At 52.2% G+C, this 23,616-nt stretch overlaps 1 protein-coding gene across 6 annotated transcripts in view; it reads left to right on the forward strand.

The window, feature by feature from the left end:
* Positions 1-23,616, forward strand: part of ACACB (acetyl-CoA carboxylase beta) — a 106,133-nt gene that overhangs the window by 41,293 nt on the left and 41,224 nt on the right. For 5 of the 6 annotated variants that reach the window (XM_084761394.1, XM_084761393.1, XM_084761396.1 and 2 more), the window contains 17 exons: positions 322-420; positions 2,891-3,000; positions 3,124-3,234; positions 5,118-5,327; positions 5,553-5,723; positions 6,563-6,724; positions 9,048-9,211; positions 11,431-11,581; positions 11,723-11,826; positions 13,791-13,872; positions 15,003-15,148; positions 16,602-16,752; positions 17,871-18,005; positions 20,783-20,929; positions 21,688-21,876; positions 22,511-22,573; positions 23,487-23,587. In XM_084761394.1, coding sequence (XP_084617520.1) covers positions 322-420; positions 2,891-3,000; positions 3,124-3,234; positions 5,118-5,327; positions 5,553-5,723; positions 6,563-6,724; positions 9,048-9,211; positions 11,431-11,581; positions 11,723-11,826; positions 13,791-13,872; positions 15,003-15,148; positions 16,602-16,752; positions 17,871-18,005; positions 20,783-20,929; positions 21,688-21,876; positions 22,511-22,573; positions 23,487-23,587 — 2,296 coding nt within the window. The remainder of the gene's footprint in view (positions 1-321; positions 421-2,890; positions 3,001-3,123; positions 3,235-5,117; positions 5,328-5,552; positions 5,724-6,562; positions 6,725-9,047; positions 9,212-11,430; positions 11,582-11,722; positions 11,827-13,790; positions 13,873-15,002; positions 15,149-16,601; positions 16,753-17,870; positions 18,006-20,782; positions 20,930-21,687; positions 21,877-22,510; positions 22,574-23,486; positions 23,588-23,616) is intronic. The other variant, XM_084761395.1, reaches the window with a different exon arrangement.

The raw sequence follows: 23,616 nt of genomic DNA on the forward strand, positions 1-23,616 counted from the left end.
AGGGAATGCTCGCTGTGCCACCGTCTGGCTCTTTGAGCCTCTAGTTTGCCTTCTTCCTGCCAGGTTTTGAATCTTTCCAAAGTGAGTCTTGGCGTCAGCCACACGACTTGGTTTTCACTTGGGTCAGGGTTATGGTCTACATGCTGGTAGCTGACCTGCGCAGTAGCAGCCTATTGGCCGCTGAGGGCCGGAGCAGAGACCTGAGAATGTTCCTCTCTCTCCTCGCTCTCCTGGCCCGGCCACCCACCGTGCCCTGGGTTAGCACTTAGCTCTGCCTGTCAGCAGCTGACTCCGTCCCATTCTACCTCCCTGCCCCTGCAGGTCCCCCCAGCGAGGCTATGTGGGCCCTGGGTGACAAGATCGCCTCCACCATCGTAGCCCAGACATTGCAGATCCCAACCCTGCCCTGGAGCGGAAGTGGTAAGGGATCCAGCCCTTCGGGGTGATGGGAATGTGTCTGCTTAAAAATTATTTTGCTTAAAAATTTTAGAAATGGGGCTGGAGAGATGGTTCAGAGCTTAAGGGTACTGACTGCTCTTCCAAAGGTCATGAGTTCAATTCCCAGCAACCACATATTGGCTCACAACCATCTATAGGAGATCTGTATACATAATAAATAAATAAAAATTTTTTAAAAATTTTAGAAATAAGAAATAAATAAGAAATGACTTCAGTTGGGCGTGGTGGCACACACTGTTAAATCTCTGCACTAGTGCAGGCAGAGGTAGGCGCATCTCTGTGAGTTTAAGGCCAGCCTGGCCTACAAAGCTAGCCCCAAACAGCCAAGCTACGCAGAGAAACCCTGTCTCGAGAACATATGAGAGACATGAAAATGATTGTTGTGGTGGCTCAAGTCTATAATCCCAACATTTGGGAGGCTCAGACTGCACAGTGAGTCTCAGGCCAGCCTAGGCCTAGGTGTGAGACCTTGACTCAAAACATCACTACCACCACACACACACACATTTACACACACATTCACACTTATACACACATACTCACACATACTTTAACACTAGGGCTGACACATACACACAAACATACACTCACGTTTACACATGCAGACTCTAACACTTGCACTAACGTACACATGCACATACAACTCACACTTACATACTCTCACACACTCGCACTAACACACACACTAACACACACACAAAAGAAGAAGAAAGAAGAGTCCTGCATGAGCCAATGTGGACACTTACTGGCACTATGGATGTTTCCTTTTCAGCCACTTTCTGGGTGAGTCCTTTTAAAAACCAGATCTGGCTGGTGAGGTGGCTCAGCCAGGAAAAGGACTTGCTACCTAGTTGGGTTAGATCCCCAGAACCCAGCACAGGCAGGGTGTCACGGTGCGCACCTGAACCCTCAGCCCTCCCCTGTTGAGATAGGTGGGAAGCAGAGGCAGGAGAATTGTCTGGGAGCCCCAGGGCCAGCCCCAGATGTAAGCTAAGTACTCTGTGACTTCTTTTTTAATTTAATTCATTTTATTTTATGTACATTGGTGGTTTCGACTTCGTGTATGTCTGTGTGAGGGTGTCTGTCCCCTAGCACAGGAGTTACAGACAGTGGTAAGCCACTATGTGGGTGCCTGGTATTGACCCCAGGTCCTCTGGAAGAGCAGGCAGTGCTCTTAACCGCTGAGCCATCTCTCCAGCCGACTCTCTGACTGCTTTTGCATAATTGTCATCTTTCTGTCCCAGTCAATAGACTTCGAGCCTTTAAGACGCCCATGTTACTCTTGTAGTGTTCGTGGTCCTGGGGACGGAATCCAGGCCCGGGCACATATGTGCACACTGTGCCCCTGAGCTTCTTTCTGAACTCTTGTGTTTGGTTTGCAGTGGTCTCTAGGTTGTCGGGCTAGCTTAGAACTCGGCATCCTCCTGCCTCGGCCCCGAGTAGCTGGAATTGCAGGCTTGCCCCCCACATGTGGAGCCTGTGCCGGATGCTGTCGTGTGGCTACGCTGTGATTTGCTTCATTACCCTCTGCAGTTTTACAGCTTAGACCATTTCCCAATTTGCTTTGTAATTTAAAGATACCAGAGGTGATGGGGCTTAGGTAATCCTACAGGCAAATATGTGTGACTTTAACCATCTTTGGATAAATCCCCCGAAGTAGAACTTCTACGGCAGATTAAGCAACAGAAAGAGAAACGTGTCACAGTTGTGCTGTTGAGAGTGATATGATTTGCCTCTAAAGGCTGAACATTTTCCAGCATGGAGCATTTGTTAGGTCTTCACATGGTTTTGGAAAGCGTGATCCCTGAGAAGTGGCTCCCTAGGGTAGACAGGGCACTCTCGCTGGATTCAGGCTCATCTTGCTCTGGGTGTTTCTTTTTAAAGATTTGAAAAGTGTGTGTGTGTGTGTGTGTGTGTGTGTGTGTGTGTGTGTGTGTGTAAGAGAGAGGGAGAGAGACAGAGAGACAGAGAGAGATGGAGAGAGAGAAAGACAACACAGAGAGAGAGATGGAGAGAGAGAGACAGAGAGAGAAGCTATCAGACCCTTGGACTGGACAGCAGCCTGACTTGGGTGCTGGGAGCAGCCCAGGTGTTCTGGAGGAGCAGCAAGCATCACAATCGCTGAGCGCTCTCCAGCCCTGTATATGTTCCTTTCTTTCTTTCTTTTCTTATTTTCTTTTGGTTTTTCAAGACAGGGTTTCTCTGTGTAGCCTTGGCTGTCCTGGACTCGATTTGTAGACCAGGCTGGTCTTGAACTCACAGCGATCCACCTGCCTCTGCCTCCCGAGTGCTGGGACTAAAGGTGTGCGCCACCACGCCCTGCAAGTTCCTTAAGTTGACTCCTATTCAGGGTCCTGAGACACTCGGGTGTGGCCATTGGGCTGTGTTCCTGCTGTCCTCAGAAGGACACAACTCTCTTTGTCCCCTTCAGGTCTCACAGTGGAGTGGACAGAGGACAGCCGGCAGCAAGGCAAATGCATCAGTGTCCCAGAAGATGTTTACGAGCGGGGCTGCGTCAAAGATGTGGATGAAGGCTTGGAGGTAGCTGCAGGCTGCACAGGGTCAGCGTGGGAGCTGCAGGCCAGCGTGGGACACAGCCTTCCCTCCACCCTGCTATTGGACTTGTGCCATCTTTAAAGAGGCCTCTTTGTCCGTTTCCTTCAGGCAGCAGCGAAAATTGGGTTTCCGTTGATGATCAAAGCCTCGGAGGGTGGAGGAGGGAAAGGAATCCGCAAGGCTGAGAGCGCAGAGGACTTCCCGATGCTTTTCAGACAGGTGAGCGCTTCTTGCCTTGTGCTTTCCTGCTTTGGGGGCTGCCTCAGGCCACTGTGGATGGTTGTGTCGATTAGCAATACTCTGTAAGGTCAGGAGGACACGTGCAGGAGCTGGGCTTATAGCTGGTTTTGTTATTGTGTGTTTGCTTATTCATTGTGTGTGGGGTATGTGAGTGTGTGTGAGCATGAGCATGTGTGGTGTGTGTGTAAGCATGTGAGTGTGAGCATGTGTGAGCATGTGAGTGTGAGAGCATGTTTGAGTGTGAGCATGTTTGAGTGTGAGCATGTGTGAGTGGGTGTGTGTGAGTGTGTCTGTAAGCATGTGAGTGCCAGGGTTAAGGACGGTCAGAGGATACTGTAGTGAGAGTTTTGGTTTCTTTAAAAAACACAGAAATAGGGCTGGAGAGATGGCTCAGAGGCTAAGAGCACTGACTACTCTTCCAAAGGTCCTGAGTTTGATTCCCAGCAACCACATGGTGGCTCACAACCATCAATAATGAGATCTGGTGCCCTCTTCTGGCCTGCAGGTGTACATGCAAGTAGAACACTATAAAATAATAAATAAATCTTAAACACACACACACACACACACACACACACACACACACACACACACAGTAATAGCCGGGCATGGTAGCTTATGCCTTTAATCCCAGCACTTGGGAGGCAGAGGCAGGTGGATTGCTGTGAGTTAAAAGCCAGCCTGGTCTACAAAGCGAATCCAGGACAGCCAAGGCTAGACAGAGAAACCCTGTCTCGAAAAACAAAAAACAAACAAACAAAAAACACAGAAATATTCTAAGAATATGTTTTCATTTTAATCCCAGCTGCGGGATGTGGGGCTGCTTTGGACTGTCGGAAGCAGCTATGATTTGCCTCATGCTCTTGGTGGGGGCGTGGTTTTGCCAGCTGTGGCTGTGATTGTGCGATGTTTGGAAATCTGGGGGTAATAAATACTAGGGCCCTAAGAGGGTTGTTGGGTTGCTGGTTGGTAGTTGGTTGCAGTTTGTTAAGTAGTTGTGCACAAATAAGATTTATTTATTTATTATGTATACAGTGTCTGCCTACCAGAAGAGGGCGCCAGATCTCATTATAGGTGGTTGTGAGCCACCATGTGGTTGCTGGGAATTGAACTCAGGACCTCTGGAAGAGCAGCCAGTGCTCTTAACTTCTGAACCATCTCTCCACCCCCAAAAAGTATTCTATGTGTTACTGCATGTGCAGGAGAAAAGTAGCTTTCAACCCTCCCCCACCCTCTATGGATCTGTATCCAACAGATACAGCTGTGTATGTTTAAGCTGTTCGGCGTGCTGCTCCGTCCTGCATAGATTTGCTGGGGTGATTCTCACGGTCAACTTAGCTCACAGACCCATCATCTCGCGTGCTTCTCTGTGTTTGGGAAGAATGCTGAGATTTCATTGAGCAAGTTCCAAGTGCACAAAACGTTAATTATTACACCATGCTGTATGCCACACCCCCAGAAAACTGCTCAGTGAGTGGGATTTTGTTGTTTGTTTTGTGTTTTTGCTGTGTAGCCGAGGCTAGTCTTGAATTCCTCATGTAGCACAGGCTGGCCCTAAACTTACGACAATCTTCCTTTTTTAGCCTCTTGGATGCTGAGATTACAGGCTTGGACCACTGTGTGCCACTTAGTCAGGGAAATGTTGTCCTTTACAGTGTTTGACTTAAAAACAGCGAGAAAGTACGACACATGTCTGTGGGAAGAAAAGTGAAAGTAAGGGAGGAGTGGAGGCAGACGGGAGCCCCTCCCCGTACCATCGCTGGTGTTTAACGTTCCCTTATGAGAGCGTCCAGAAGCTTCCAGAATTGGATTCTCTGGGGTCAGCAATGACCATGTTCCCCCCCTAACCCCACCCCCGACAGGTGCAGAGTGAGATCCCGGGTTCGCCCATCTTTCTCATGAAGCTGGCCCAGAACGCACGGCACCTGGAGGTCCAGGTGTTGGCAGATCAGTATGGAAATGCTGTGTCACTGTTCGGACGAGACTGTTCTATCCAGAGGCGGCACCAGAAGATCATTGAGGAGGCGCCGGCCACCATCGCTGCCCCTGCAGTGTTTGAGTTCATGGAACAGGTGCCTTTGGCGGAGTGGGATTAGGGAAGCTGGGCAGAAACTGGCTACAGCCATGGTGGCTGAGGGTGTGTGTGTGTGTGTGTGTGTGTGTGTGTGTGTGTGTGTGTGTGTATGTGTGTGTGTGAACTATCTCGGCATCACACAGATGTGTTTGGTCACCGGTCCCTGCGCCTCAGTGTGCACTGGGAAGGGAGCTGCTGGAAGCCCCTGGTCTCTGTCTTGCAGTGTGCTGTCCTCCTGGCCAAGACGGTGGGTTACGTTAGTGCCGGGACTGTGGAATACCTGTACAGCCAGGACGGCAGCTTCCACTTCTTGGAGCTGAACCCACGCTTGCAGGTGGAGCATCCGTGCACTGAAATGATCGCAGATGTCAACCTGCCGGCCGCACAGCTGCAGGTAAGGACCTGGGAAATGGGCCCCAGCCCTGGGCGGGTGCTTTCCCGACTCTGCTTTTTACAGAAAAGGAGGAAGAATCTCTTTTTCACTCAGCCTGGAGTTCCACCCTGTTTTGTAGGGAGAATGATCTACGAGTCATGCTTTGGGTTTTGAGTGGGTTTGTCTTATTAAGTGTGCAGAAAACGGGGGTGAAAGATAAGGCGGCAAGGAGCAGGATGACGGGGGGGGGTGCCTCAGATTAGACACGTGCACCACCACACATGGGCCATCACACAGGACCTCCCTGGGGAATCCAGGGACCAAAAGGTTTGCAGGAGCATTTGACCACTAAGAGGGCCCCAGGCAGAACATGTTCTCCCTGGTGAGGCACCCCAGGCAGCTGTTCTCACCCCAGGCAGCTGTTCCCACCTCAGGCAGCCTGTTCCCACCTGAGGCAACTGTTCTCACCCCGGGCCTGTCTGTACCACAGGGTGAACAGTAGCTGAGGCCCCTGTTCTGGGGAGGTGGCTGGGAGTGACTGACCTCCCAGCTGTGCTCAGGGACATTGGTTTTGCTCCCACTGTTTGATCTCCACTGTTTACTCTTCTTCAGTTCTCAAGGTCATGGCAACCTCACTCTTGGGCTGTGTTCTGTTTCCTTTTCACAGGGTCAGCTTGTCCTGGACAAGGGTTTGGGAGGACACTCTTAAGACAGAGGTGTTTGGGCGTGAGAGGGAGGCTCAGTGTAGCTGAAATTGTTGACTGAGCCTCTTTCTTCATCACGTCCACTGCTGCCCCCCCCCCCTCAGGGCCAGGGTCCTAGCAGACTGATCTGTGTGGATGGGCTTTATTTCCGTTTAGATCGCCATGGGTGTGCCCCTGCACCGGCTAAAGGACATACGGCTTCTGTATGGAGAGTCCCCCTGGGGAGTGACCACCATCTCTTTTGAGACCCCTTTAAGCCCTCCCATTGCCCGAGGTCACGTCATTGCGGCCAGGATCACCAGTGAGAACCCAGATGAGGCAAGTGTGGGGCCCCGTGGTTCCTCCAACTGTAGACGCACAGCGGAAGGTGGGTGCTGCCTTTGCCTTGGAGTGGGTGCCAGCACCTGGGCTTCTCAGCTTACACACAAGCACCTGAGGGTGGAAGCTGTGTGTGTCATGGCTTTGGGCTTGCTGCATGCACAGTGTACGCCAGGCTTCAACAAGACCCTTCCCACAGCTCATCGCTCGACCTCACCAGCATTGGTGGTCATATCACAGCCTGCTGGGGCCAGCTAAGCCACCCCGACTCTCCACAGGCAGCCTGGGAGCCCAGGTTCTTGGATTTCTGTTTTCCAGTCCTCTCAGGAGCCTGTGGGCAGTCTCCTGTAGCCTGTCTTCCTGGGGTCTTGGGAACAAAATGGCCGCCACCATTGTTTACACATCTTCTGACCGCTCACTGCTCTGGGGCTTACTGGTCTACCCTGGCTTCATTGTTTGTGTTTTACTTTATTTTTGATCAAAGATTTTTTTTTGTTTATGTTTGAGACAAGAATGTTCTATAATAACCCTGGCTGTCCTCTAACTATGTCGGCCAGGCTGGCCTCAAACTCCCAGAGGTCTGCTTGCCTCTGTCCCCTGAGTGCCACCGCACCTGGCTTCAGAGATATTTTTTGATTGGGCAAGCTGGTGGGTGTCATATGATGCTCCCATTCATGTGTGCATGCCTCTGTGTAATGTGTAAATGTGGGGTGAGCCCATCTTCCCTGTCCAGATCGTTGGCTGCAAACCAAACACCAGCTGTGGTGGACAGCAGGGTGGGTGGGACACTTAGCCACATCCCCACCACCACATCTTTACTTTTTAAGAACAAGACTGTCCTTTTAGATACTCATGTATTGTTTGTGTGCGTGGGAACCATAGTGAGCAGATGGAGGTCAGAGGGCAGCTTGGGAGAGCCGGTTCTTTCCTTCTGCCCTGTGGAGCTGGGGCCGATCTCAAGTTATTATGCTCTGCCTTCACCCAGAGCCGTCCAAAGGGCCTTTCGGGGTTGCTTTCCTTTCCTTCCTTCCCTTCCTTTCCTTCCTTCTTTCCTTTCGTTCCTTCCTTTCCTTCCTTCTTTCTTTTCCTTCCCTTCCTTCCTTTCCTTCCTTTCGTTCCTTCCTTCCCTTCCTTCCTTCATTCCTTCTTTCTTTCCTTCCTTCCTTCCCTCCTTCCTTCCTTCCTTTCCTTCCTTTGTAGACTTTGAACTTTTACAAACCTACTTTATTTGGGGTTCTTTAATGCCTACACCTCCCTTCCAACCCACCTACCCTAGACAGGAGAGAGGAGAGGTTAGTGGGACAGGAGGAGTAGACCTCCTTAGACACAGTTCCTAGGGGCGATTCCACTCTTCGTAGCCCAGGCTCTAGCAGACCAGTGAAACAGCAAAGCAGCCAGGGGACTGCAAGAGCAGCAGCCAGGACGCAGACCCTCAAAGTGTCCTCTGGAGCGCTTCTCTCTGGGAGTGTCTCAAAGCAGAGCGATGAACAGCCAAACGGTGCAAAAACCAAAAAGCCTCTGGTTTGGGGGCTCACATGTATCTCCTCTCAGAGTCCGCACTAGGCTGTTTATCAGCTGGCAAAGACCACGCCCCCGCAAGAGGCGGTTCCTCTCCTAGTGGACAAACACCACGTGTCCTCTCACAAGTCGGCTTCCAGAAGACAGAGACCACACACCCTCACACAAGTCTGTTTCACATCCCACACTTGGGATAAAAAAAAAACCATGTTTACATCCACTACCTTCCTTCCTCCTTTTTTCTTCTCTCTCTCCCTCCCTCCCTCCCTCCCTCCCTCTCTCTCTCTCTCTCTCTCCTCCATCTCCTGACTGCTGGTATTAAAGGCATGTGCTACCATAACCAGCTTACTTTAAATTTTAAGAAGATATATTTGATTTTTTTGTTTTTGTTTGTTTGGTTGGTTTTGTTTTTTGAGACAAGGTCTCTCTGTGTAGCCTTGGCTGTCCAGGACTCATTTTGTAGACCAGGCTGGCCTTGAACTCACAGTGATCCGCCTGCCTCGCACCACACCTGGCCATGATGTCTTTTTTTTTTTTTTTTTTTTAATGTGTGTTATGGGGATTAAACCCAGGTCCTCCTGCTTGCAAGGCAAATCCAGTTATCTCCCTAACCCGGTGCTCTCCTGAACAGTCCCACAGACAGGCAGACACGTCCACAGCTGTTGCTGTGTCTGTGGTTGTTCATGCCCCCACACTTTGGCTTGTGGTAGGTTTTTCTGGTCTTCCCCAGAACTGAATTGTTGTGAGGATACAGTGCACCCGGAGTAATGACTTCTGTGCTCATTTTCCCCCGTCTGGGCTCCAGGGCTTTAAGCCAAGCTCGGGGACGGTCCAGGAGCTGAACTTCCGCAGCAACAGGAATGTGTGGGGCTACTTCAGCGTGGCTGCTGCCGGAGGCTTGCACGAGTTCGCTGATTCCCAGTTTGGACACTGCTTCTCCTGGGGCGAGAACCGTGAAGAGGCCATCTCGTCAGTATCTCCCATTTACTACCTCCCCTCCCCTCCCCTCCCCTCCCCTCCCCTACCCCCTCCATCCCTGCATCCTACTTTTTTGTTTGTTTGTTTGTTTTTGTGATTTTTTGGTTTTTTGAGACAGGGTTTCTCTGTGTAGCCTTGGCTGTTTTGGACTCACTCTGTAGACCAGGCTGGCCTCGAACTCACAGCGATCTACGTGCCTCTGCCTCCTAAGTGCTGGGATTAAAGGCGTGTGCCACCATGCCCAGCTTCTGCCCCTTACTTTTAAGAAACAAGCATTCAGAAGTGTTTGTATACAGGCCTGATCACCAGAGTTTGACCCCAGATCCCACAAGGCTGCTGGAGAGTCACTTGCGCCTGTATACACACACACACCAGAGAGAAGAGCCCTCCAACCCACGCAGTTGTGCGCACACACCCCAAACCCTTCCCAGTGCATCTGTTTTAAATACTGAAGTTGGACGACAAAGTTTCTTTCTTTGCTGGAGACCTGCTGTGAAGAGCAGAGAGTTTACCAAGGCCACTGGGTCTTGAGCATTCAAGAGTCTAACTTCAGAGAGACCCCCAAGCTATTCAAAGGTGTCTAAAGGGTGTCAAGTATAAGGCTCAGAATGTCCTCATAAAGAGTTCCCATACCACTAGGCGTGGTGGCACACACCTGTAATCCTAGCTCTTGGGAGGCAGAGGCTGGCAGATCTCTGTGAGTCCATGAGAGCCAAGGCTACACAGAGAGACCCTGTCTTGAAAATCAACCTCGCCGAAAAAAAGAGCTCCCATACCATCTTTGCTCCTGGGGGTGCTGCTGGTCCCTGGTTCCCACCCTAAGCTTGTGAGGTGGCCCGTGTTCCCTTCTTAGTTCAGATCCTGTCACAGTAGTTTCTGCAGACTGAGAAACACCAACTCACCGTAGACCCCGTATCTCCTCTTACCACGGGCCTTGGACGGGCCTTGACACGGGCCCAGGAAGGTGAAGTCCAGCATGTGTCGTAATTAACCGTCCCATGCTGCTAGGTAAACACTCCTCAGAGTGAAAGGCACCCAAAAGCTTTGGGAGTTTTCCATTTAAAAAGCCTTAGACCTAGGCCTGCTTGTTTAACCATGAACTAGTTTTGTTGAGTTTGACAGTTTTGAAGATGGCGCTCCTCTGTCAGCTTAGACTAATTCATTTTGATCACCTTCTGCGGCAAGTTGCAGGCCTAGGAGAGGAAGAGGGAGATTTGCAGCAAATGAGATTTAATTAATGGGAGGAGGTGGCCCAGCTTGCTCCAAGGCTCGAGCTGTGGTACTGCCTGCAGCTGCGGCAGACTCAGGAGCTCTGACTGCTGTTAGAGTCTGTAGAGGGAGGCGCTCGTCTGGGATTCTGTGATTGGCCTCTTCCATCAACGCTGCTGGCAAGCTACCTGGGGCAAGTTGGTCTCCTGCAGTCACGTGGCCGTTTCACACTCAGATCCAGGTTTTGACACTGTGCCTGTGTGTGGCCTGTTGACGCCTTTGTTTGGCTTCACTGTGTCTTTTGATTTTCTCATTGCTAAAACATAGCTGTTACTGCTTTCCACCCATAGCTACTCACGGCTCACAAGGCTGCTGTCACTGGTAGGAGCCTCCTTTCCAGAAATATGCTTCATCTGGTTTTTCCCAAAAGCATTAGCTGCAGACCCAAAGCCGTACAACTTGCCAGGCTGCTGAGCCAGGGGTGGCCGACACACCTGGGGAGAGCTGCGAGGGGACCGACGGAAGTGGCTCTTGTGAGAAAGGAGATTTGATAGGCCAAGGAGGACAGAGCTTGCTCTCAGCCCTGTGAACTGATCATTACATGCCAGGCCAGTTAGTGACTAGACGCTGGGGCCTAAACACAGTCATAGCCACTGGCACGGTGACTGTAGCTGCTTCTCTATGCAACCCTCAACCACTGCAGGCGGTCGGGGAGGGTGTGTGTGTGTGTGTGTGTGTGTGTGTGTGTGTGTGTGTGTGTGTGTGTGTGTGTGTGTGACTGCACTTATCAGATGAGGTCACTGAGGTCCAGGGTGGCTAAGTTGCTCCCGTGAAATCACTCAGCCAGTCCACGTGGAGCTGAGACTGAGAGCTCGGTCATCCCACCCAGAATCCACTCTTGCCTGACGTGCCTTCAGGTGCTCTGAGAAGCTAGCGCATCACAGAACCCCGCAGGGATGCTGGGTAAGTGTGAAAAACAGTCGTGTATCTTTGGTCTTCAGGAACATGGTGATGGCTTTGAAGGAGCTGTCCATCCGGGGTGACTTCCGGACCACTGTGGAATATCTCGTTAACCTCCTGGAGACCGAGAGCTTCCAGAACAACGACATCGACACAGGTTGGCTGGACCACCTCATCGCTCAGAGGGTACAGGTGAGAAGCTGCCTTGCCTCCCGCCCCCTGGTGGGCGTGGCTGAGCGGGCCCTGTTGTGGGCGTGGCTTAGCCCCCAGGGTGGGCGTGGCTGAGCCCTATACTCAGTCCCCGCGGGTACTGAGACCTGGAGTCTTTCCTAGGCAGAGAAGCCAGACATCATGCTCGGGGTGGTGTGTGGGGCCTTGAACGTGGCAGACGCGATGTTCAGAACCTGCATGACGGAATTCTTGCATTCCCTGGAGAGGTAGGGCGGACAGTTCTCTCGGTACCCTCCTGTGATGTGTGGGCGGGGCTGACGGCAGCGGGAAGGGGTTTTGCTGTTTCTGTGGTTTGGAGATAGACTCTCCATATGTAGTTGGTACTGGGGTCACAATAGGATGCTCCCTGCCGCAGCCTTCTGTGTGCTGGGATCGTACTTGATCTTACTAGATGGCCCCGTGCTAGCTATGGTGGGCTTTGAGGGTGAGTCAGCCACCAGGGACCTGGGATGCCTCTCCTTAAGGCTTGCCTTAGGCAAACCTGTACTGGCTGGGAGAGGGGCAGGGTGTGCAGAGAGGCTTGTGGGTTGCAGGGCCCATAGGGTGGGGTGAAGCCGGCAAGGTGGTTTCTGCCTGGATCATCGTTTGGGAGGACTGTCCCGTGCGTTGTAGGGTGACAGCCATGTCTCCTGCCAACTAGAGGTCAAGGGAGGCCCATTCCCTGAGTGTCCCAGCAATAGGAGCAATTTGCCCTCTATTGAGAGACGAATGTCAAAATGCTCCCACAAAAAGCATAAAAGAAAAAAAAAACGGTAGCGCATGCTTGTCACCTTTGAGTGACAGTACACTCATAGCCCATGTGCTAGAGAGTGGCAGGCCCCTAGACATTTCCCCCCATTTATAAATATATAACATGTATATATTTTTAATAATTTATTTTTGCTTTATGTGCATTGAGGGTGTTTTGTCTGCATATCTATCTGTGTGCGGATGTCAGATCCCCTGGAACTGGAGTTACAGACCTTTGTGTGCTGCCGTGTGGGTGGTGGGAATTGAACTCCAGACCTCTGGAAGAGCAGCCAGTGCTCTTAACCACTGAGCCATCTCTCCAGGCCCCCTCTCATTTGTATTTTTGTGAAACGGTTTGGACATATATCCCAAGCTCACTAGCCCTCCTGACTTACCCTCCCCAGTGCCAGGCTTGCAGGCACATAACATGCCCCACACCATGTGGGGGTTTCCCCCGGAGGGGTTGAAGCTGTTTTAAAAGTCCCATTCCTCAGTAGGTGCCAGTTCCTTTCTGGGGTCCTGTTAGCACCTTTTTGCCTACTTTATTGGGGGTTCTTGTATCTCTGCCTCCCTTTCAACACCCTGACACCAGGCAGGAGAGATAAGTTAGTGGGGAAAGGAAGCGTACTTCTCTTTAGCTGCTTCCTGCTGTTCACGGTCATCGGGCTCCTTGGGGCAAGTCCAGTCTGTCTCAGGACGTCTCCAACTTCACTCATCAGACTGTATCCACAGCATCCAGGAGCAGCAGCGGGGAGCACCAGCAGCCTTCTTCTTCCTCGGAGCCCTCTCCCGCTCAGGGCTCTGGAATTTATTCCCTCTTGGAGTCCTCAGAATAAAATTGTCCGCATCTGGCACAGAGCCCCTCTCAGAGCCCACATGAGGCGAATAGTCGGCTGCTGGGGACAATCTTGAAGCAGCCCCATATTCCACACCTGGGATTAAAACAAAAACATCTTTATATAACATGCTGAGTTTTTTTTTAAAAGATTTATTTATTTATTATGTTTATAGCACTCTGCCTGTGTATGCGGCTGCATTGCCAGAAGAGGACATCCAATCTTATTATAGATGGTTGTGAGCCACCATGTGGTTGCTGGGAATTGAACTCATGACCTCTGGAAGAGCAGTCAGTGCTCTCCAGCTCCATGACTGAGTTTTTAAAGAACCCCAAGCTCCCACTACAGGGTTCATGCCCCACACCTCTAGTCAGACTCTATAAGAAGTTCTGCCTGGTTTGCTGATGCCCACAAAGGACAAGAAGCCAGAAGACTGGCTGCTTGGTTGATGCCGGAGCCCAGGGCTTTGCACATAGGGGCACCGTTCTGCCTCAGAGCTCCACTCTAGCCTTCTCTGGGCCTTGGAGGATGTCATTGAGCCCAAGCGGGTGTTATAGGGATCTATGCTCATCCTGGGCTGACAGCAGGTCTGTCTGTCTCTTCAGGGGTCAGGTCCTCCCTGCTGATTCCCTGCTGAACATTGTGGACGTCGAGTTGATTTACGGAGGTGTCAAGTACATTCTCAAGGTAAAGGCCTGTGCATCTCAGACGGGAGTTTGTTTCATTTCTTCTGTGAACCTGGAGTGGGGTCTTCATGCTGGGCTCTGAGCGGCGTGTCCCTCGGGACGCTGCGCGGTCCATGACTTGGAATCCTGAACCGTCAGTATAGATTCTGAGTGGTACCCAAAGAACGCTGAACCATATTTCTCGCTGTCTTTTATCCCAAAGCATTTGATGTACGTTTGATGTAAGACCTGCGTATATGTTATGAAGATAACATGAACCCAAACAGTGTAGGGGTGCAAGTGCAGAGCCTGGGCTCGGGCTCACTGCACACTGCCCCAGATCTCTTGTGAGCCGTAGCCCGCGTTTGGGTTTCTCTGTCCATTCAGGCTCCTCTAGCAAAATACCACAGAGCAGGAGCTGTGGACAGCAGGAGGCATTGCTCACGGTCCTGGCGGCATGGGCGTTCAGGGTTAAGGCGCGGGCTGCTTCAGCATCTTCTGAGGGCCCATTTCCTGGTTTCTACTGGGTCCCTTCCTGTTATGTGTCCTCATGTGCTAGAAGGGGCCAAGGGAGGTCTTTGGTGTTCCTTTCAAATTTTTGAATTGAATTTGTTTATTTACGTGTGTGTGTGTGCGCGCGTGTGTATGAAGAGCACCACAGTGTGAGTGGAGACAAAAGACACTTTCAGGAGTTGATTCTCTTCCCACAGTGTGGGTCCCAGGGATCCAACTCAGCTTGTGAGGTCTGGTAGCAAGTGCCTTTACCTGCAGCATCCTTTTCATGACCCGGGGGCCCTTTGATAAGGGTACTAAGAAGGCTCCGCCCTCATGATGTGTGTCCCTGACTGAGCGGCCCCACCTCCTAGTGAGATCTCGTCTGAGGCTTGGTTCCAGCGTAGGGATTTGGGAGGCACATATGGTCTACTGCAATAGGTCCCTGATGACGCCTCCACAGGTCCCTCACGCGGAGTGCAAGCCCAGTCCCCTCCTGCCACAGCGATGCTTGGAGACAGAAGTTCTACAGAAGCTAAGCTCAGCCAGGGGCGGCTGCCTAGGGCCTGCGTTTGCCCACACCCGGGGCGGGAACAGACTGTTGGCTCACGTTACCGTCCCAGGAGCCACGGGGGTCCTGATGTGAGGCTGTCCCCACAGGTTGCCCGGCAGTCTCTGACGATGTTCATTCTCATCATGAACGGGTGCCACATCGAGATTGATGCCCACCGGCTGAACGACGGGGGGCTGCTTCTGTCCTACAACGGCAGCAGCTACACTACCTACATGAAGGAAGAGGTGGACAGGTGCGTGAGTGCCGCGGCCCGGGCAGCATGGAGGATGCACAGCTCTCTCTCTGCAGGAGTTGGAATGCAAAGCTGGCCACTGTGCAGGCCTGGGGTTCTAGATAAAGCATGCGCTGCCCCATTCTCGGGCATCTGCGGGGGAGGGTTCCCTCCTGCCTAGAGCTCCATCCACCTGGCTAGAATTTGAGGGTGGGGGCTCCTAGGCACCCCCTTTACGGTTACCAGAGGGTTTAAGCCAAATAGGATATGGCAACCAACTCTGTAACCTGCAGGCTAAGTGAGGAGGTGCCGACCGCCCTGGGTCGGAGCTGCAAGGCCCACAGCCCTGGAGGATGGGCATGGAATAGATGCACCATGCAGCGGCTGGTCAGTGAGCTACTGTGGACGGTGTGCTCAGCTAGGGATGAGGATAACAGCACTGATAGCACCACTCCTGGGCTCCCAGCCTATGTCAGGAAGTGTCTTAGTAGGTAGAAGGATGGAGGATGCTGGACGCTTTAGGCATGGAGCGTTGCATGATGGGTAGAAGGATGCTGGATGCTGGAAGCTCTAGGCATGGAGCCTTGCATGATGGGTAGAAGGATGCTGGATGCTGGAAGCTCTAGGCATGGAGCGTTGCATGGTGGGTAGAAGGATGCTGGATGCTGGAAGCTCTAGGCATGGAGCGTTGCATGGTGGGTAGAAGGATGCTGGATGCTGGAAGCTCTAGGCATGGAGCGTTGCATGGTGGGTAGAAGGATGCTGGATGCTGGAAGCTCTAGGCATGGAGCATTGCATGATGGGTAGACGGATGCTGGATGCTGGAAGCTCTAGGCATGGAGCGTTGCATGGTGGGTAGAAGGATGCTGGATGCTGGAAGCTCTAGGCATGGAGCGTTGCATGATGGGTCCAGATAACTCCAGCTCCCATTTGGCTGACCATGCTGAGGTCACAGTGGTACATAGATGACCCAGGCAGAGGAGGTCACACAGACCTTCGCCAAAGAGAACTAATTGTGGAGGGTGTGCGTGTGTTAGAGCCCGCTCCTGGAAGTTAGGTTGCTGAGGGGGCCTCCTTTCTCAATCCCTTTTAGAAGAAGGTAGGTTAGAGCCGTACCTGAGTGACACTTACACTGTCTTCTCACCATGTTCTATCTGCTAAGGATGGTCAAGATTCTTGCAGGCTCTGCCCCAAAGCCTGCCTCCCTCAGCTAAGTCAGACTGAATTGGAATTAGTTGAGTTGGTGAATAGGATTGATTGATTGATTGATTGATTGACTGACTGACTTCCCTGTGCCAGGCCCTGGGGATTATGTCAGAAATAGAAACTAGTGTTCAGTCAGAAGAAATAAAGTCCCTAACGCCTCACGAGGGGTGACAGAATGCCTGCCCTAGGGAAAGGGAAAGTCCCCGAAAGTCTGGCTCCCTTGCTGGGCCTCATCTGTCTCCTCCATCTCACTCCCCCAACCCCGTAGTTACCGGATCACCATCGGCAATAAGACGTGCGTGTTTGAAAAGGAGAACGACCCCACAGTCCTGAGATCCCCCTCGGCTGGGAAGCTGACACAGTACACGGTGGAGGACGGAGAGCACGTTGAAGCTGGGAGCAGCTACGCCGAGATGGAGGTAGAGCCTCCACTGGGGCTGTGGGTCTGCAGCCCTGAAACCCTGTCCCTCAGCCAGCTGGCCTCGGTGCTCCCCTTGGCCCGTGAGGCTCAGCCTAGACTCCACTTTTAAAAGAGTTCAAATTGGGCTGGGTGTGGTGGCACACGCCTCTAATCCCAGCACTCGGGAAGCAGAGGCAGGTGGATTTCTGTGAGTTCGAGGCCAGCCTGGTCTACAGAGTGAGTCCAGGACAGCCAAGGCTACACAGAGAAACCCTGTCTCAAAAAACTAAAACAAACAACAAAAGAGCTCAGATCATTCACATCTCCTGGAAAGGCATGATGGTGCACGCCTTTAATCCCAGCACTCAGGGAGGCAAAGCCTGGTCTACAGAGTGAGTTCTGGGATAGCCAGGGCTGCACAGTGAAACTATGTCTTGAAAAACAAAAGCAAAACAAAGAACTGCTTAGTAATGGTGATAGCAATGATTAAAACCACAGGCCTGGAGCTGGAGAGATGGTCTCAGAGGTTAAGAGCACTGTCCGTTCTTCCAAAGGTCCTGAGTTCAATCCCCAGCATCCACATGGTGGCTCACAACCATCTATAATGAGATCTAGTGCCCTCTTCTGGCCTGCAGGCGTACATGTGGGCTGAATACTGTATACATAATGAATAATAATAAATAAATCTTAAAAAAAAAAACCACAGGCCTCACTGACTGAGCACTGTCCATTCAGCAGGTGCTGATCTAAGCGTGTTGAATGCACATGCGTGTGCACACACACACATACACACATACGCGCACACACACACACACACACACATACACATATACACAGAGGCACACACTCTCTGAGTCTCTCTTCCTCTCTTTCCCCTCTCCCCTTTCCCCTCTCCTTTTTCTCTTGACCCTGAGAAGCCCCCGCCTTGTCTTCTCCTGCCCAGCTATTGGCTGTTCAGCTCTTTATTAACCAATCAGAAGCGATGGAGAACAGTTTCTACCCCACATTGAGTCAGGAGATGCTTCATGATGACCACAATGCCAGTGTCGCCTGCGGCCACCTCTCTGGGGCACAGACCGCAGCATCTCAAGACCCTCCCCCACACTGCGACCTGTTCCTCTCCTCTCTGCCACACAGGTGATGAAGATGATCATGACGCTGAGTGTGCAGGAGAGCGGCCGGGTGAGGTACATCAAGCGGCCGGGGGTTATCCTGGAGGCCGGCTGCGTGGTGGCCAGGCTAGAACTTGACGATGCATCAAAAGTGCACGCGGTACGTAGTGCATGCGCTCCGTACCTAGCTGCTTCATTCACAGATCCGCTCAGCTCAGGTGACGATGTGACTCGGAAGCTCCTGGCAGCCACGCCCTTGCCACTTCTGTTTCCTTCACAGCTCTTCATCTTGCTTGGAGTAAAGACCAAAAACCAAGCAGCACCCCCCAGCCCCCAACCTATGGTTTTCTCTCTCTTCGCTCCCTACAATCTTACGGTCTTCCTCTATCCCTACCTCCCCCGTCAATGTCTGTGCTTTTCTCTCTGTCCCTCTCTTCAGGGGTGCACAGAAGCCTCCCGCCTGGAGCCTGCTCCCTCTGCTGGAAGGACCTGCCCAGGCAGTGCGCCAGCTCCCTCTAACCCTTAGGAGACTACTAATTTCTCACCCGCCCATGAAGCTGGCTTTTCTTCTTCTTCTTTCTTTCTCTCTCTTTCAGTGCTGCGGATAAATCCAAGGTCTTGATCATGGTTGACAAACACTCCAGCATTGAGCTACACCCCAGCCCTTGGACATTTTATTTTAGTTGTTGTTGTATGTGCTTGTGTGCCATTGTGTGTGAGTAGAGGTCCAAGGACAACCTTGGGGAGTTGGCTCTGTCCTACTGTGGGTTCTGACTTGTGTGGTAATCATTTACCTGCTGTGCTATCTTACCACCCCCACCCCCAACCCCGCCCCACATATATATGCATATATGTACATATATACACACACACATATATATATATGGTCCTGCTATGTAGCGCAGGCTGGCCTTGGGCTCACCAAACAGCCCAGTCTGGGTTTGAATTCAAGGTCCTTCTGCCTCCGCATTCCAACGTAGGTGTACCCCATTATGCCTGGCTCTGTGAGCTATCTGGGTCCACCCTTAAAATATTATTTTGTTCAATTAGTATGTGTTATATAACCAGATTTTACCTCTTATACAGCTTTATATTCATAGGACCACAGATCACACGAAGGGCTCTAGGGCTCCATGCACCCAGTTCCCTGCTGTTAACAGTATTTATTGCTAGTTACTATCAGTGTATCTACTAATGAGATATTCATATTTCCTTATTGTTTAAGACTGTGGTTAAATATTCATAACTTATTATCTTCACTTCTCCTGTCTTTCGCTGTCCGTGTGTGTGTGTCTGTGTGTGTGTGTGTGTGTGTGTGTGTGTTGTAGTGTCTGTGTCCACGTGCTGGGGATGGAACCCAGGGCTTCAAGTACACTGGGCACCCTCTCTTCTGAGCCCCTGCACCAGACACACTGGGCGCCCTCCCTGCTGAGCCCCTGCACCGGCCACACTAGGCGCCCTCCCTGCTGAGCCCCTGCACCAGCCACACTGGGCGCCCTCCCTGCTGAGCCCCTGCACCGGCCACACTGGGCGCCCTCCCTGCTGAGCCCCTGCACAGGCCACACTGGGCGCCCTCCCTGCTGAGCCCCTGCACCGGCCACACTGGGCGCCCTCCCTGCTGAGCCCCTGCACCGGCCACACTGGGCGCCCTCCCTGCCTTTGGCGTATTGCAGTTGGCCGTTCAGGGTGCTAAACCTGCATTGTTGAGCAGCCGTCACCACTGCTCAGAACCCTTTCTTTCTCACAAACCTAAAGCCTCTGCCGACCAGATACTGACTTTCTGCTCCCTCTTCATCTAGCCCCGGCAACCAACCATGAGTCTGCATCACCCCCACCCCCGCCCCCAGGGATCCCACTGTTCAGAATACGGGAACCACACAGAACTTGCCACTTTGTCACTAGAGGATTTCACTTAGCATATAGCTCAGTGGCACAGCACATGCTTTGCACGTACAAGGCCCGAGGGTCAAGTGCCAGGGCCACACAGAAATAAAACAGTTGGTGCAGGAGAGGTGGCTTAGTGATTAAGAGCACTAGCTGCTCTTGCAGAGGACCTGGGTTCAGTTCCCAGCACCCGTGTCCAACAGCTCACAACCAGTGTGCCTCTTCTCTCCAAGGGCACTTGTACACGTGTGCACCTACCCCACTCCCGCATGCACATAATTAAAATAAATCTTAATTTCAAAATAAATTTTAAAAGGCATGGTGGCACAGGCCTGCTATCCCAGTACTCAGGATATGGGAGCATGAGAAATGTGAGTTCGAGGCCGGCCTGTGCCATGTAGTGGAATCAGTCTGCAGAAGTTCAGGGCCAGAGCTGACCAGGAAAACCAAAAAGAGAATGAGGATACACCTCATCAAAAAGGAAATCAGGATAAAAATGGAACTCCTTTAAAATTGTTTGGGGGTATAACTTGCCAAATTTGTGCCATTTGCAAAGGGGATAATTTGAAAATCCTGGATCCAGATTTGAACTTAGTAATGTTGGGGTCCTAGGATCATACTCTCTGTTTTTCTTTCTCATGCTTCAAGTGAGTATGCTGGTGGGTTTCAGGTCAGTCTTTTGCCTGGGTCTGTGTGTGACCTGTCCTCGTGTGTCACAGGCTTCCTGGTCTGTGTGTGACCTGACCTCGTGTGTCACAGGCTCCCTGGTCTGTGTGTCCTGGTCTGTGTGTGACCTGTCCTTGTGTGTCACAGGCTCCCTGGTCTGTGTGTGACCTGACCTCGTGTGTCACAGGCTCCCTGGTCTGTGTGTGACCTGACCTCGTGTGTCACAGGCTCCCTGGTCTGTGTGTGACCTGACCTCGTGTGTCACAGGCTCCCTGGTCTGTGTGTGACCTGACCTCGTGTGTCACAGGCTCCCTGGTCTGTGTGTGACCTGACCTCGTGTGTCACAGGCTCCCTGGTCTGTGTGTGACCTGTCCTCCTGTCTCACAGGCACAGCCGTTCACAGGGGAGCTCCCTGCCCAGCAGACTCTGCCCATCCTTGGGGAGAAACTACATCAAGTGTTCCACGGTGTCCTGGAAAATCTGACCAATGTCATGAGTGGCTACTGCCTGCCGGAGCCTTTCTTCAGCATAAAGGTAAAAGCCTGCAGCCTGTGTGCCCAGGGCCCTGTGTGGAGCCAGGAAGAGTTGCAACATTATTGCAGGAGGCCTTCTTACCCAGCTGAGTGGCTCTGGGGGACGTAAATGACCTCTCTGTTTTCACTGCAACTGCAAATGGGGAGAACAATCACTTCCCTGCTTGCTATGGCTGTCTCTGAAAAAAGAAAAGAAAAATAGATAAAGACAGAAAAAAAAATTGCTCAGTGGCCCAGTCCTTTGCTCTTCCAGAGGACCCAAGTTCAGTGGGATCCCAGTGCTCATGTGAGACAGCTCACGGGTCTGTGACTCGAGCTCCAGGGCATCCAATGCCTTCTGGCCGTGGAGGGCCCCGTATTTATGTGCACACCCCATATGCAGACACAAACACGTGCATATAATTTTTACATGCACATAATTTAAAAACAATAAAAATAAATTTAAAAAGAAAATGGGTGAAGAAAGGTTTTTGGATTTTACTTAGCGCTAAGCAAGTACCCCACAAGCGTAAGCTTGTCATGTGATCTTATTTGTTCCCTGACGACATGCAGGCTTTCTAGTTCCTGAGAGAGGGACACAGGGCCCCCCTATGTGGGGAGACTGGGAACACTCCACTCTAGGCTGCCTCAGAGGCTGCTGGGCCTACACCTCCTCCATTGGAGGTTATAGCCTGAGTGGGTTGAGTTGGGTGGCCGCCCAGGGCAAATGGTGGTGCCCGCACGTACGAAGTGGTGGCTGATGTCACTGTCGCTCTACAGCTGAAGGAGTGGGTCCAGAAGCTCATGATGACACTCCGGCACCCGTCTCTACCTCTTCTGGAGCTGCAGGAGATCATGACCAGCGTGGCAGGCCGCATCCCCGCACCCGTGGAGAAGGCAGTCCGCAGGGTGATGGCCCAGTATGCCGGCAACATTACTTCAGTGCTCTGCCAGTTCCCCAGCCAGCAGGTGCATGCCCCGGCCAGCTCCGGCCAGCACCAGCCAGCCCCGGCCAGCTCTGGCCAGCACCGGCCAGCACCAGCCAGCCCCGGCCAGCCACACCTATCTGTGCCGTTTCCTTGTCTGGCCCCTCCGCAGCTGAGCTAACACTAACTGTTGTGGCCCACGGTTTCTTCTTAACCTTTTCTGTAGAACTCCAGTGGTTTCTCCCACGGGTCAGGAGTTTGAGGTGCACCCCAGTCCCCAGGCCTCACTCCAACAGCTCAGGGTCAGGGGGAAGTCGGGGTACAGGCAGAACTAACTCTGTCCCGGCCCAGGCTGGCTCGCTCGAATCATTAGCTCCAGAATCTTGTTCCTGGGTCCCAGGTTTTGAAGTCCATAGCTATGGGCCTCCTGCATCTTAGGAACGGAAACTGTTAGTATGTACATCCCGTTAGTGTAAAAAACATCTACTCCCTCTGACCTGTATAGTTTGCCTTTGAGCATATGAAGGTCAGTTTTCCCTTCTGACCTCACCATTCTCTCCTGCTGACCTGCCCCCCCCCCGACCCTCCACACACCTCAGCCATTTGAGGAGCTAGGTCAGGCCGTTCCCGAGGTCAACAATTCTAAAGGTTGAAATTGTTTGTCTTGTGTTTTGCAGTGCTGGGCCTCAGGCATGCTAGGCAAGCACTCTCCCACTGAGCTACACCCCGAGCTCCTGAAGGTTGGAACACTGTTCAGCCATATAGAGGAATGACGTTCTGAGCCCCGTGCTCCCACATGGATGAGCCTTATGCTAAGGGACGGGAGCCGGTCCAAAGAGATGTCCGGAACAGGCAACCAGTGTAGAAAGGGCGCTACCAGTGGCTGCCAGCTGGGGGGAGGGGCCGGGGGAGGCAAGGACCAGCGGCTTGGAGAGGAGAGCAGGGCGCAGTTGAGTGACAGGCCTCGCGCTGAGTGTACACACCACAGCTGGGGTAGCAAGGAAGTCGTATCCCAACCAAAAGTAATGAGGCCACATCCAAAAAAGGATGCATTTGGAACCTTTCTGGAGTTTTTCATTAATGCAAGTTTTAGGTCTTTTTCTTCTTCTTCTTTTTTTTAATAAATCCCCCTTTTTTGGGGGGTGGGGTGCTGTGAGATGACTCAGTAGAGATGCTTGCCAACCAAGCATGGTGACCTCAGAGCCCACAAAACGGTAGAAGGAGAGAAACATTGGCCTCTATGTGGGCCGTGGCACACGTAGCCCCGTGTGTATATCTTGTACGCACACCCCCCAGTAATTTCAAAAAGCAAAAAATCCAGTCACATGAACTGTGATGGAAAGAGTTCTCCCTCCTGCACCCACTCTTTCTCTGGACACCCCTTTCTCCTGTCTAGGGTCCTATTGTCACTCACATCTTTGTGTGATCGTTGGCCTTCTGAGCTCCTGGGTCCCCAGAGAGGCACTGAGGGAGTGAACAGGGCTGTTATGGAGAGGCCAGGGGGCTTGGGTCTTTGAGTATAACCAGGCTGGGACCTCCCTGGGAGCCTGTGGTGGGTCCCACATAACACACCTCCCTCCCCTAACCTCCCCCCACCCCTGTAGCGGATCATGTAGCTGGCAGTGGCCCGACCTGCTCTGTGTTCTTATCCAGATAGCCACCATCCTGGACTGCCATGCTGCCACCCTGCAGCGGAAGGCGGACCGTGAGGTCTTCTTCATGAACACACAGAGCATCGTGCAGCTGGTGCAGAGGCAAGTGTGCCCTGGGCCCGCTAGGGTCC

This window comes from Acomys minous, assembly GCF_964271855.1.
Source record: "Acomys minous genome assembly, chromosome: 16".
In the NCBI taxonomy this organism is placed as follows: Eukaryota; Metazoa; Chordata; class Mammalia; order Rodentia; family Muridae; genus Acomys; species Acomys minous.